The sequence below is a fragment of the Lissotriton helveticus genome, chromosome 9 (genome assembly GCF_964261635.1).
Source record: "Lissotriton helveticus chromosome 9, aLisHel1.1, whole genome shotgun sequence".
In the NCBI taxonomy this organism is placed as follows: domain Eukaryota; kingdom Metazoa; phylum Chordata; class Amphibia; order Caudata; family Salamandridae; genus Lissotriton; species Lissotriton helveticus.
Window position 1 is genome coordinate 987,749,197 of NC_136070.1, and position 12,945 is coordinate 987,762,141.

Sequence of the window (12,945 nt, forward strand, 5' to 3'; positions counted from 1 at the left end):
ATGCTGATTGTCAAATTTGACACCGCGGTGTCAGGTTTGAATGAGTTATCGGAAATTTTTAAACTTGGATCAAAGTACATTAGAATGTCATCCTCCATTTAGGTTCTTAGGAACCTTGGACCTATTTACTTGGTGGCAATCTGAACAGGGCTTTTTTGTTATCTGGACACACATCCAAACAATATTACAAATTTGCCTGTTCTGTCCTATTTTGTACTGTGTTACAGTCCGCTTCATCCCCGTCCCTTAATTAATATTTCACAGCCTCCCATTGGCCACACCAGCATACTGTTCTGTATAAAGGTGACCACTGTTGTTGCCTCAAAACGCGCCTGCGCGAGGGAATAGTGCTTCGCTACACGCCGACAGACTGTGGAGAGACCGTGTGAGATCGATTCCTAAAGGTAATTCGCTTGTCCCCTCCCCTTATTCTTTAAGTACCAGTCGCCCTACAAGTTTGATAACCTGGCGAAGGTGTTCCTAATAGTATTTATTATATATTTTTTTGTAGTACCATCCGATTATCAGGGATGTGCTGACGCGTCCTTTTGATCACCGCCTTGGGTTCCACTCATGCGCCTGCGTGAAAAAGCAGTGCCGGGCCATCCATCCACCGAGTGTTCAGTAACCCCGCTGGATTAAAATCCTAAGGTAAAGCATCCGTCACCGGATTTTTTAATTCCGAGTGCCCTTTGGGTCACGGCACATCATAATTATTTACATTGGGCGTATTCTTTTAATTTTTTCAGCACACGCCGACTGAACTGGTATGTGCTGACGCTGCCTCCTTAACACGCTACGGAGACCGGTATCTATCTCCGAAGGTGAGGCTAACTCTGTCCATGCACCTCATTACGGAATAAGGTCAGGGTGACTTATTATAAAACCTTTGTTGCCTTCCACAGATATAATCCCCCCTGGAATGTCGTCCTAAGAGATAAACAACACTAAGTCGACTCACGAAGCGCCTTGCTCCCTCCCATCCTGATCCACGGCACAGCCCTTTATTTTTGGCGGCTGCCTTCAAATCCCAAGGTATCTGCCTCTAGATGCATTTTCCCCATTGTAATCTTCTGTCTTGTTTAGTGCTTAGTTGATGCCAGACAAGACCCCCAGTAACATGTCTTCCAAAAATGTCTCCCCGGTTTTTGTACTCATTGTAGCTTCGAATACCTCTGGCGCCACCAGTTCTTTGCTCCTTGCCGAAATGTACTTGCGCTGGAACCTCATAGAGTTGTTTTCCGATTTTTTAGGTTATTTCACTCTAGAGAAGCCTCCAGTCTATGACTCCCGTAGACCACACAATCAGACAAATAGTTAGTAAGTATTTTTGCATGTGTTTTAAATTCTCACATGGAAGATCTTCTGACTCCTCCCTTGTTTTAGACACCTTAAACCACCTGGCTTGTCTAAATGGCTCATATATAATGACTGTTGCCCAGGTGCATGCCTATACCATTAGACTGCTGATGTGCAATTCTAAAATAATGTTTTCTTTTACGATTTCACTAAAATATTCTTTGTTATGTCTTTCTTCTCTTTATATTTACAGTGTCTGAGGCCCTGATGAGAATCCCTGACGAATAATAGGGGATTTGAAACGCGTAGGCCATTTCTCGTACTGGTCTGCTTGTGTACCTAGGGGGCAGCAACACTCCCTGGCTCCTCACCATCTTATGTACATTACCTTTTACTGTATTAAGTTCCAATGAATGATTCTAAATTCATCAACATATAGGAATGTATTTTCTTTAAATTGTACTAAATGATTGTATAATTTGTGCAGATCTAGTATATTGTTTGCTTCACCATAGTGGTAGTATGTGGTATGTATGATGGAGATATGAATGCAGTGAATGTCGTGCTGATTGTGATATGACTGAAGGTGTAGAATGTATGAAGTTTCTATTGAATGTGTTTTTTTGATGTGTCCCTAATTCTCATATGCTTCTCTTTTTATGAAATATAAATTTTTTTTTAACAATTGTGAATTTTGAAAAATAAAAGTGCGAGTATTAAGCAAATACCCCATTTTGAATTAGTTTTCTTAGTGTGGATGTTAAGTGTGATGATAAAATAAATTGTATCAGTACTGGCATTTCTCTCGTTACTTGTTGTATAGGCTCAGCCTTGCTGATTAGAGTCAACCCTATCTTTGTTTCCACATCTTTCTTCCACCAACATATTCCCACTGCCCTTTTATCTCATTCTTGCGGGTTCTTTTTCATCCTTGATTTCTCCGTTTGTCACTGTTACTACCTTTTTCTCTTTCCCGTCCTTTCTCCATTGGCTGCCTTTCTTTCTCTTGTTCTGGGTCAAAGTCTGAGGATTAAAAATGTGTTCTGTTCCCCATAGAAGAGTACCGGTGGGCTCCCACCTGCAGCTACTGGCAAATATTAAGCAGTGGTTAGGATAATATCCACCAGCATCCACTGGCTAATATTAAGCACTGGTTAGGATAATATGTCAACTACTGTCAGCACCATGAAAAAAGAGGAAATAACAAATAAGTGAACATGAAGAATATTAATGGGCCAAAATAAACAAGATATTTCCTCCATGAACAAAAAAGATGAATTAGACTTACTTGCTGTTTAGAAGCCTCATCACCATCCAGTCCCGAGGGAAGACACTCAACTTCATAAGGTTCCGAAAAACACAGAAGATCTTTAGCAGGAACTCCTGTTAACAACAAACAAATCATTTGAAGTTAAATTGCATCATTCTTGACTTAAAGATATCACAGTCCTTAACAAATTCAGATATCACCTTTATCTTTATAGGCACGTAAAAGCAACTTTAACATCAGCCATCCACCAGAATGTCCTAGTCAGAATATATACTGACATAAATATCTGTGTCCTAAATATATTTTACAAAAATATAGACCTATTAGACAAGGGCATAGTTATCAGCACTGCTGTTGGAGTATGGCAACAGGGTCACAAAGAGTAGGAGGATCCTGTCTGCCAAGAGCACATGCAGTGATTTCAGAGCACCCTTAGATATCTTTCTAGTGCCTGATGTTGAGGTTGCTTTTGGAAGATGGCTGGGGTAAGGGTGTCACTAAAAGGAAGCCACAAACAGACCCCGGGCAGGCAGCAGAACATCTTTGGAATGGAGAAAGGCTGAGTTAGGTCCACGCTGTGGCAGACTGTGCTCTCATGAATCTCTGTAATTGAAGTCACTCAGGCAGAGCAGCACAACTCAAACCAGGAGAGGTCATAGGACCAAGGGTGGAACACTAGCAAATGTGAGAAAGCAGGATGGTACCTATATTGAGAAACCTTTCAATTCAAATGTAAGCTAATAACCTTACAAATACACCCCACAATACAAACATTTAGTGCAATTCCACACCCAATAAAACTGAACATGAAGAAAGGCATGGTCTACAAGCATAACATAATAAACACTTTGGGATCACACACCTTACCAAGCGCCTGCATACCTTCTCAGGTGATTAGTGTGCTATACAAATCAACATAGTATAACATAATATAACATAGAACAGCCCAGTCCCACTCACTGCACCTGCAGCATGGGGGAACAGGCAATGCTTTCCTCAGCGAGACCACAGCCTCCCACCACCCCAAATGCACCCCACAATCTCTTTTTAAAGGGCACAGAACTGCAACATCCACTCCCCGCTGACAATGAACATCTCCTTAAAGCAGCTAGTAACTACCAGTGGGATAGTCCTTAGCTACAGAGAAAAATGCTGATTTGGCTTGTATTTCAGAGTATGCACATTTCTTCTCCATTGTAGGGACTAAGGCTTATAATGGCCATATTTAGGTACAGGAAGACTGGCTAGAATTGGAGACTCCAGCTAGGGGGTGTGAGGAATTTGCATAGTTTGCATTCACATTTCTGGGAAATTATATTAAATTTCACACAGTAATGTGAAGTACAAATCCAGTACTAAGGTCTATATTTGAGCAAAAATTAGTTCTCATGTCCATTTTGGACTCAAGTACACATTAAGTGCTAAAAAAAAATATATAACCAAAAAGACAAGTGGCGCGAACAACAACCACTCGCATCCTGGGCATTTTCATTGTTCCTGTGCTCCTCTGATATAAATGTACTGTGAACTTGCCACAATTAAGCGACCTGATAACAGGCAACAATGTGCCAACAGGTAATATTTCAGAGACAAGTACCAGAATGTAAAATAAATTACAAGAAGACGACAAGAAAAAGGGAGAAACAGCAAAATTGAATACACCTCTTAAAGCCAGTCATCCCTCTTCCAGGTGTTGGAGGATTGCAATCTTGTAAAAAAAAAATCACTTTCCTTTTGTGGGAATTCTGTGTCTAGAGGAATTTCAGGTGCGAGATCGCTCACAGGAGGGGAACTTTGAATGTCTTTTGGTGACTTTCATTCTTTGCTAGTCTAAGTTTGGAGAAGTGTGGCTCACTGGTTAGAGGCGGCAGACCCGTAAGCAGAGAACGGCCCGGGACCAGGGTTCGATTCCCGACGCGGCAGGGTCGTGGACCAGGGTCAGCGGACTCGATAATTCTCGCCTCGGTGCCTACTCTAGTCAGAAACCACACTCGGCAACTCTGGGCATCAGCTTGCCTCATCTTCACAACGGCCCCCCCAGACTGCCGGGGATGCTTGGTCGCACCTTAGAGATACCCATCAGGGACCTTCTCTCAGGGTGAGCCAGGACGGGTTCCCCAGCGGTCGAAGCGTGGAGATACTCCTCCGGGAGTCGATTCCTAGCGCTATATAAACCCGCAATTAAATTAAATTAAATTAAATTAAATTAAGTTTGCTGACAATGTTATGCTGTGCTACCTATATTTATGATGCTGTTCCCTATCTGCTGCTTTGTTTGCTTGATATATTTCTAATTCTATCTTATTCTGTTGCCTGTGTTTCAGTAAAGATTGAATAGTACCTTGTGCGTAGATGCCCTGTATGTGTGGCGATGTATAAGGGTGGAAGGATAACTTGCTCTAAGATGTCCATGTGTGTGTGGCTATGATTAAAGTTTCAGAGATACCCTGTGTGGAGGTTCCCTGCCTGTGTGAGGATGTGAATTGGTTGAAAGAGACCCTTTGCAGACATTTCCTGTCAGAGGGGGAGAATGTAAGGGTTGAAAGATACCCTGTGTACAGATTCCCAGTCTGAAGGGGGGGTGTAAGGGTTGAAAGATACACTGTGCGTAGATGCCCTGTGTGCGTGTGGCAGTGTGTAAGGGTGGAAGGATACCCTGTTCTAAGATGTCCTGTGTGTGTGGCTATGTTTGTGGGTTGAGATATACCCTGTGTGGAGTTTCTCTGTCTGTGTGGGGATGTGCATAGTTTGAAAGAGACCCTATGTGGATTTTCCCAGGGAATGTGTAAGGGTTAAGAGATACTCTGTGCGTAGATGTCCTGTGCGTGTGTGGCAATGTTTAAGGGTTGAGAGATACCCCATGCAGAGGTTCTCTGTCTGTGTGGGAATGTGCATAGGTTGAAAGAGACCCTTTGAGGATGCTCCCTGTCAGTGGGGCATTGGAGGAAAGGTACCATGTGTGTAGATGCCCTGTGTGTCGCAATGTGCTCGATCTTTCCGTCTGTTGTGCGGAATGTCTGGTGTGCTTTACCTGAGACCTTTGGTTCCGTCAGCCGTGCAAGATTTGTGTGCGTTGTGGGGTTGTGTACCCTGGTGTGTTTGACCTGAGACCTTAGGTCCCATCAGGTGTGCAAAAGGTTGTGTGTGCAGAAGGAGGTGAGTGAATTTGTTAGTGTTACAACGTGTTACAGCATGTGGTGGCTTCAGTTCTCTACGTCCTGCACAGGATGACATTATTGTGATTTTAATTTCAGGATTATATTAGTGTGATTTTGTAATGTTTGCAGGATTATAAAATAGTGACTTTTAAGAGCTGTGATTTTTATTGTATCAGATGTCTTAGGACTGTTTTACCAATTTCTATCATACGTCATGATATTTTCAATTGTGATTTGTATTGTATATCTAAAGAGGGGAGATGTGTTGTAACCTAATGCATCCCCCCAGCGTTACAAGTCCCTGCTGCTCAGATAGTGTGTGAGGTCATGTAGAATGTTGAAGATATTGGCTGAGCAGCAAGTATGCAGTTCCTGGTGGGGCTTAGCTATCGAATTACCTACCTGTAACTAACATCTAATAAACCTTCTTCCACAACCTACACTAGGGCTACCAAACTTCCTTTACTACACCTCCATAAAGTCAGACTGGCAGGTTTAGGTGCCTAGTGAATATTACTAAGGTTCCCCGTCACTCCTCAAAACCTTCTTCTCCATGATTCTCAGTGTTTCTATGAATGTAGATGCTAATTTAAGAGATAATTTCAGTATTAGAGTGCTGTATCATGGTGTCTTTGCTATAATTTTTACCAAGTTTGCTGAGTTGGGATATTTCAAACACTCACTGTAAGACACCTTTTTTTTTTAAAATAAAAAAAGAGGTGGCAGAACATCAGAGAATAGCTCATTTTGCCAATAAAACAAATGTATACAAGTATCCCTGATACCATTCATAAATGCTATACCTTCTGATATATGCTAATGTGTTGATCATGACCTCTTATAGTGAACCAAATCCCTTAAGATTAAGCTATAAATACCATTAAAAGTATATAATCTTTACTCCAAAATATCTCATTAAAACTACTGAAGCTCACCTTAGAAGTGAAAGTATGTTCACATTAAAAGTAAGGCAGCCGATCAAATTGTGCTGGTAGTGCCATATTCAATCAATAGCGGGCTGGCTGAGAAGTGGTGGCACAGTCCAATGTAGTTACTTTCCCTAAAGAGCTAATGTTCTTACATTAAAAGACAACCATATAGAAATATTCCAAAACTGAAACATTTCAACTAGGCAACAGCTCACCAGGATAAGTCAGACCGGTCAGCCATATACTTGCCCAATATAACACCCCTACCACTGCCAAATGTATCCCAGCCATTGATTAAGATGCTCCATTGTAAAATTTGCAACTTCTAGCACTGGGGGAGGAGCACGACAAGAAATGATATTCCAAGTCACAAATGCACATAGCTCCAACTCTGTTCAATATAGGATTCAACATAGATTTGTAGAGCACATGATTGCATAAACATAATATTAATAACATGACTTTTAAATAGCACTAAATGCCACATTTCTGCCATTTCGAAGTGCTCTGCCATACCAAGGGCCATATTACCGGAGTGCCCCCAGGGCACTTTGGTATTACAGAAGGGGCTGTAGATGCTTTTGCGTCCATTTCTGTAAGACCAATAGAGCTGGTGCACATAAAGCGCCAGCGCTATAATCAGATGGCGTTTCCTCATTTGCATGGGGGGGAATGGCACAATGCAATGAGGGAATGAATGATGGAATTTTGAATGAATGAATGAATGAATGAATGAATTATGGAATTTACAGAGTGCCGAAATCGCCCCGAAGGGGTATCTTCACGCTATGGGGTTGGGTATACTAGGCATGGGAGATCAGTTACTGAAGAGTCCTGAAGCGAAGGAGATCCGGGCACTTACGCAGATGTACAGTGAGCGAATTCCAGTACTTTGGGGTGAGGTATGAGAAAGCTTTGCGCCAGCGCTGAGTTTTCTGTAACGTGGAATCACAAGAAGAGCTTTTACCCTTGAGCGAAGAGATCTTCCAGGCTGATAACGCTGAAATCCTTCCGCAAGTTTGGTAGGGCCTCTGCCATTGAACGTTTTATGGACTAGACAACAAATTTTGAATTTGATTCTTTGGCAGATGCAAAGCCAGTGAAGATTTCTCAGCAAAGGCAGGGGGGATGTTTTTGGGGGCATAGTAGGTGCCAGGCAGGCAGCCATGGTCTGAACCACCTGCAGTCTATTCAGTAAGGATTCAATTGCAGCTGCAAGAAGGGCATTACAATAGTCGCGACAACGCCTCAGAGACATCGGAATTCAAGGAAATGCATTAGACTGGATCATCTCGTTCCTCGCTGGAAGAACTCAGAGAGTCCGCCTCCCCCCTTTTAAGTCAGAGGCCACCGAAGTCACCTGCGGCGTCCCGCAAGGATCATCACTCAGCCTCACCCTCTTTAACGTCTACATGAGCCCCCTCGCAACCATTGCACGTCAACACAACCTCAACATCATCTCCTACGCTGATGACACTCAGCTGATCCTCTCACTCACCAAAGACCCAATCTCCGCCAAAACCAACCTACATGAAGGGATGAAATAAGTAGCCGAGTGGATGAAGCACAGCCGTCTGAAACTAAACTCGGACAAAACTGAAGTCCTTATCTTAGGCGCACCCCCTTCCGCCTGGGACGACTCTTGGTGGCCAACGGCACTAGGAAAAGCCCCCATACCAACGGATCACGCACGGAACCTAGGCATCATCCTGGACTCCTCACTCTCGATGACCAAACAAGTCAACGCCGTCTCATCATCATGCTTCAACATCCTACGCATGCTCAAAAAAACATTTCGCTGGATCCCCACCGAAACAAGAAAAACGGTCACCCACGCACTGGTTACAAGCCGTCTGGACTACGGAAACACCCTTTACGCCGGTACCACCGCAAAACTGCAGAAAAAACTCCAACGCATCCAAAATGCTTCAGCCAGACTCATACTAGACATTCCCCGCACAGACCACATTTCCGCTCACCTGAAAGACCTCCACTGGCTCCCCATCAACAAGAGGATAACGTTCCGTCTACTTACCCACGCACACAAAGCCCTATACGAACTTGGACCTGATTGCCTCAACACGCACCTTTCCTTTTACACCCCCACCCGCCAGCTGCGTTCGTCCAACCAAGCCCTCGCCACTGTGCCGCGCATCCACAAAGCCACCATGGGGGGAAGATTCTTCTCCTACTTAGCGGCCAAGACCTGGAACTCCCTTCCCACCCACCTACGCCTTACTCAAAACCACCTAGCCTTCAGAAAACAGCTTAAAACCTGGATATTCGATAAATAAACCTACCCCCTTCCTCAAGTGCCTTGAGACCCTCTGGGTATGTAGTGCGCTATATAAATTCCGACTTGACTTGACTTGAAAGTGTGGAAGCAAGTACCTGCAGTGGCCATTACTTGGTCTCTCATTATGAGAGCATGGTCCAGACGGACCCAGAGGTTTTTTTGTCATTATTTTTGGGGTACCATAAAGTTTGAGCGCCTTCAAATATTGAGATTTCAGTTTTATCAGCATTTATCTGGAAGAAGTTTTCTGTCAACCAGCTAAAAATTGCCTGCATACCATCAGCAAAGAGAGATTTGGATGAAGCTGTATTGTTATCAAATGACAAAATAAGTTGTGTGTTATCTGCATATGAGCAGGAAGGGAGTGAACCCATGACAACTAATAATCTTTGTAAGACAGGCCACAAACACATTAAATTGGGCAGGGCTAAGACAAGAGCCCTTGGTACCCCCTTCGTGAGCTTCATAATGCGGGAGGCGAAAGGACCTAGGTTAACAGTTTAAGTGTGCTGGTCCAGAAAGCTCGCAAGCCATTTTAGCCCCAGTCCATGGATTCCATTCTCATTCAATCTTTGGAGCAGCTTGTGGTGAGAGACAATATTAAAAGCTGCGTACAAGTCCAGAAGCACTAACAGCACAGCCTTATTGTTGTCCAAGGCACATTTCATGTAGTCTGTAACAACTATATTGGCGGTTTTAGTAGAGTAATTTGGTCTGAAACCCTATTGTGAGGGATCGAGGCAGCCTTGGAATTCTATGTACTCCATGAGCTTAGTATTGATATATCCTTCCAAAAGTTTACTCATAAGCGGAAGAAGTGAAATAGGGCGGTATTTTGCCAGCTCCTTTGTGGGTACATGTGTCTTCTTACTGATTGGAAGCATTTGTGCCATCTTGCATTCGTGAATACGTTTCCCTTCACTCAAAGAAGCATTTAGTGTGGTACAAATGGAGGGTGCTAGGTGAGTAGCTAATAAGGCAAACAAATTGGTCGGCATGACATCAAGGGGTGAACTGGATTTTGCTGTTTTCAACATCTCTTCCACTTTTGATACCTGCAAAGCAGGGAAACTCTCTATGCACACTTCCTTCTCCCTCAGAGATGTGGACAATAGGGCAGTAATGTCTGATGATTCAGAGTCTCTAGGAAATGTATCATATTTTGTAAATCTTTTCCTCAAAATGATTGCCAATGTTATCACATAATACTTGAGAGGGGGGGTCTGACTGATACAGGCAATGGGATTGGTGAGGGAATTGAGGACTTCTAGATTTATTTATTAGAGTTGCCTGATTGGTTAACCTAGCGGTAATATGGGCTTTCTGTGCTCTTGTGGTACAGTGCTAAGGCAGATTTATACATTATTTTCTCCTTCACGGTTTGCGATTTAAGCCATGTCTTTTCCAATTCTTTGCAGTTAGCCTTTTCCCTACGAAGCTAAGAAGAGTACAAAGCTGCAAGCTTTCTTTGGGGATTGACGTGATGTAGTTTTAATGGTGGGAGAATGTCTTTGATGGATTTTATGGCCTCATGAAATATATTTAACTTTGTGTTAGTATCCGTAGGTGCTTCGAATGTGGGGGTATAACATTTTCCTTAAAAGAGTCTTGCATAATCTTGTGCCATTGTCTTCTAGGATTGGGAGTAGGATTAGTAGGGGTGCAGGTAGGTTGGGTGCCTGTAATCCGAAAATTAACTAAACAATGATCCAACCAGATCACTGGCAGGGGGGTTCGGTAAATATAGTTGGAAAAAATAATGTCCAGGGTATGCCCGGCTGAATGAGTAGGGCCATCATCGATCTTTATCAATCCTAAGGAGGCCATGTCTGCAAGGAAGTGAGCACAGTTGATATTTGCGCTATCTTCACTGTGAAAATTAAAGTCCAACAGAACCAATAATTCCTTAGAAAAGATAGTATGAGGGGCATTTTTTCCCATCATCTTTATAGTAAAGTCCTTGAGTGGGCCAGGAGGATGGAAAATAAGCACACCCTTCCAACAATCCTGGGACGTGCATTCAATCTTACAAATACACATTTCTATATTATCATCTAAGGCAGAGTCAATGATGGAGACTTTCAACACTTCTTTGTACACAATGGCAATGTCTCCACCCACTTTACTCTTTACTGTCCAATCTTAAAATACGATAATTTTCCAGAACAGTTGAAGTAATGGCCAGTCATAAGGAGTGTTTAAGCCAGGTCTCTGTGAGGTAACCTAAATCCGGGGATTCAGAGGTAATTAGATCCCATAGATCAGTGGCATGTTTAGACAATGATCTAACGTTGGCTAAAAAAACTCTCCAGTTATGAGTGGAGCTTTGGGTCGCAGGAGCTAAGGGAGCGGCTATTGCTGACCTGGTCTTGTCGGGGACATTCTGACGAGCACATTGGTTGTAGGGCATCTGATCCTGTTTAAGACTTTGAAAGTGGCAATGTTTGCATGTGAACGGTCCCTCAAGATTCAGGAAGGGAATGGTTCTGTAACATGCATCAGCGGCATAAGCAGGGAATGTGACCCTTTTTAGAGCAGTAGCTGAGTAGATGCGCCTATGAGGGGAGGCCGAGGCACAAGGGGCAGGGGTCCTTGTTCATGGCGACGGCTGGGTGCGGACGGACACTGACAGGATTGCCTTTGGTGCAACCGCTGCGCATCTGGGGAGTAATCCTACTTAAATACAGGAGACTTCAGATCGACTAGCCCGAAAACCCTCGTGTTCCGCATCAACCGCAGGCAGGATGGGCTACAGTTGACTCGCTCGCTCTCTCCACTTAAACGGGAGAAAACCCGCAGTGGAACGGAGAGCGAGCGGCAGGAGGCCAAAAAAAGCGCAGACTAGGTGGGTCTGAGCAAAAAGTAAAGTATTAAAACAAGATCAGGAACAATAAAACTGAAGGGTTTTTAAAGGATAACGCACGCCTTAGAATAAGATTAAAATAGCAGCTTAAATTAGTGTTAGGTCAGGTCTGGCAAGTACCGCTGCTTCGCGTCCACTGAGTCAACCTACTTAAATAAAGGAGACCCCGGGATGACTAGCCATGCCATTTTACAGATGTGGGAACAGAGGCCAAGAAGCTGCTAGGCACTGTCAGTGCGCCCCCTGATGGCAGCCCTCTGGTGGTGGAAATGGGATTCTATGGACCCCCCCAGATATCCCCTTGCAGGCGGGTGGAGTCCCTCATTGCACTTGCACTTGCAGATCCTTAATTCCCCTTCAAAGTGCTTGCGGGTTGCCGTGTGCACAGTGAAACATGAATCGGCTACAAAGCAGCCACTCCATTTATCACCTGATTGTGCTGCAAGTTTGCGTCTTCCCTGGGGGCAAAGCATTGACTATAATGCAGCGCATTTTCCTGGTTAGAGCTGGACGCACCATTTGAAAGGTGCTCTCAGCACTAACCAGGAAAATGTCCAGGCTGCGTAAAACGGCCCCAGATGTTAATATTACTCAATTCTTTAATCAATTTCAGCACGGACCTAACACCCTTACTACAAACTAATCAACTAATATTAAAGGAATATACTCGGCTTTCTGATAATAAATGGATGTCCGAAATACGATCAACGTTTTTGAGGAATTTGTCTTAACACTCAATATTATGCATCGCCATTATGGTACTTGTACTTACTTCCGCATAACACAAACGTCAAAAAGTGTTCATCTTTTTCCTGGTATCTCAGGTCAAGTCTTTTGATCTTGAAGCCTGGGCCAAACAAATTCTACTGAGGATAAAGTCAGCAGATAAATAGTAGCTTGATGGAGAACCGGTCCTGTCACAGTGGCATTTAGCTGTTCAGAGTAAAAAAGCATACCTAACACTAGGTGACTCATGTTCAAGATGGGCTTTAAAAATAGAAAATCTTGATATCTTGAGGAGTTGTACCGATGTTATTCAATTTCTCAACTGGCCTTAAAATGCATGTTCATACCTCACCACAACTATTGTAGGGAGCTAATTGACTCGGGCAACTTTATTACGTTTATCA

General features: G+C 43.4%; 1 protein-coding gene across 1 annotated transcript in view; it reads right to left on the minus strand.

Moving 5' to 3' along the window:
* Positions 1–12,945, minus strand: part of DOCK3 (dedicator of cytokinesis 3) — a 1,382,531-nt gene that overhangs the window by 233,319 nt on the left and 1,136,267 nt on the right. Inside the window, exon 28 of the mRNA XM_078661294.1 lies at positions 2,588–2,682. Coding sequence (XP_078517420.1) covers positions 2,588–2,682 — 95 coding nt within the window. The remainder of the gene's footprint in view (positions 1–2,587; positions 2,683–12,945) is intronic.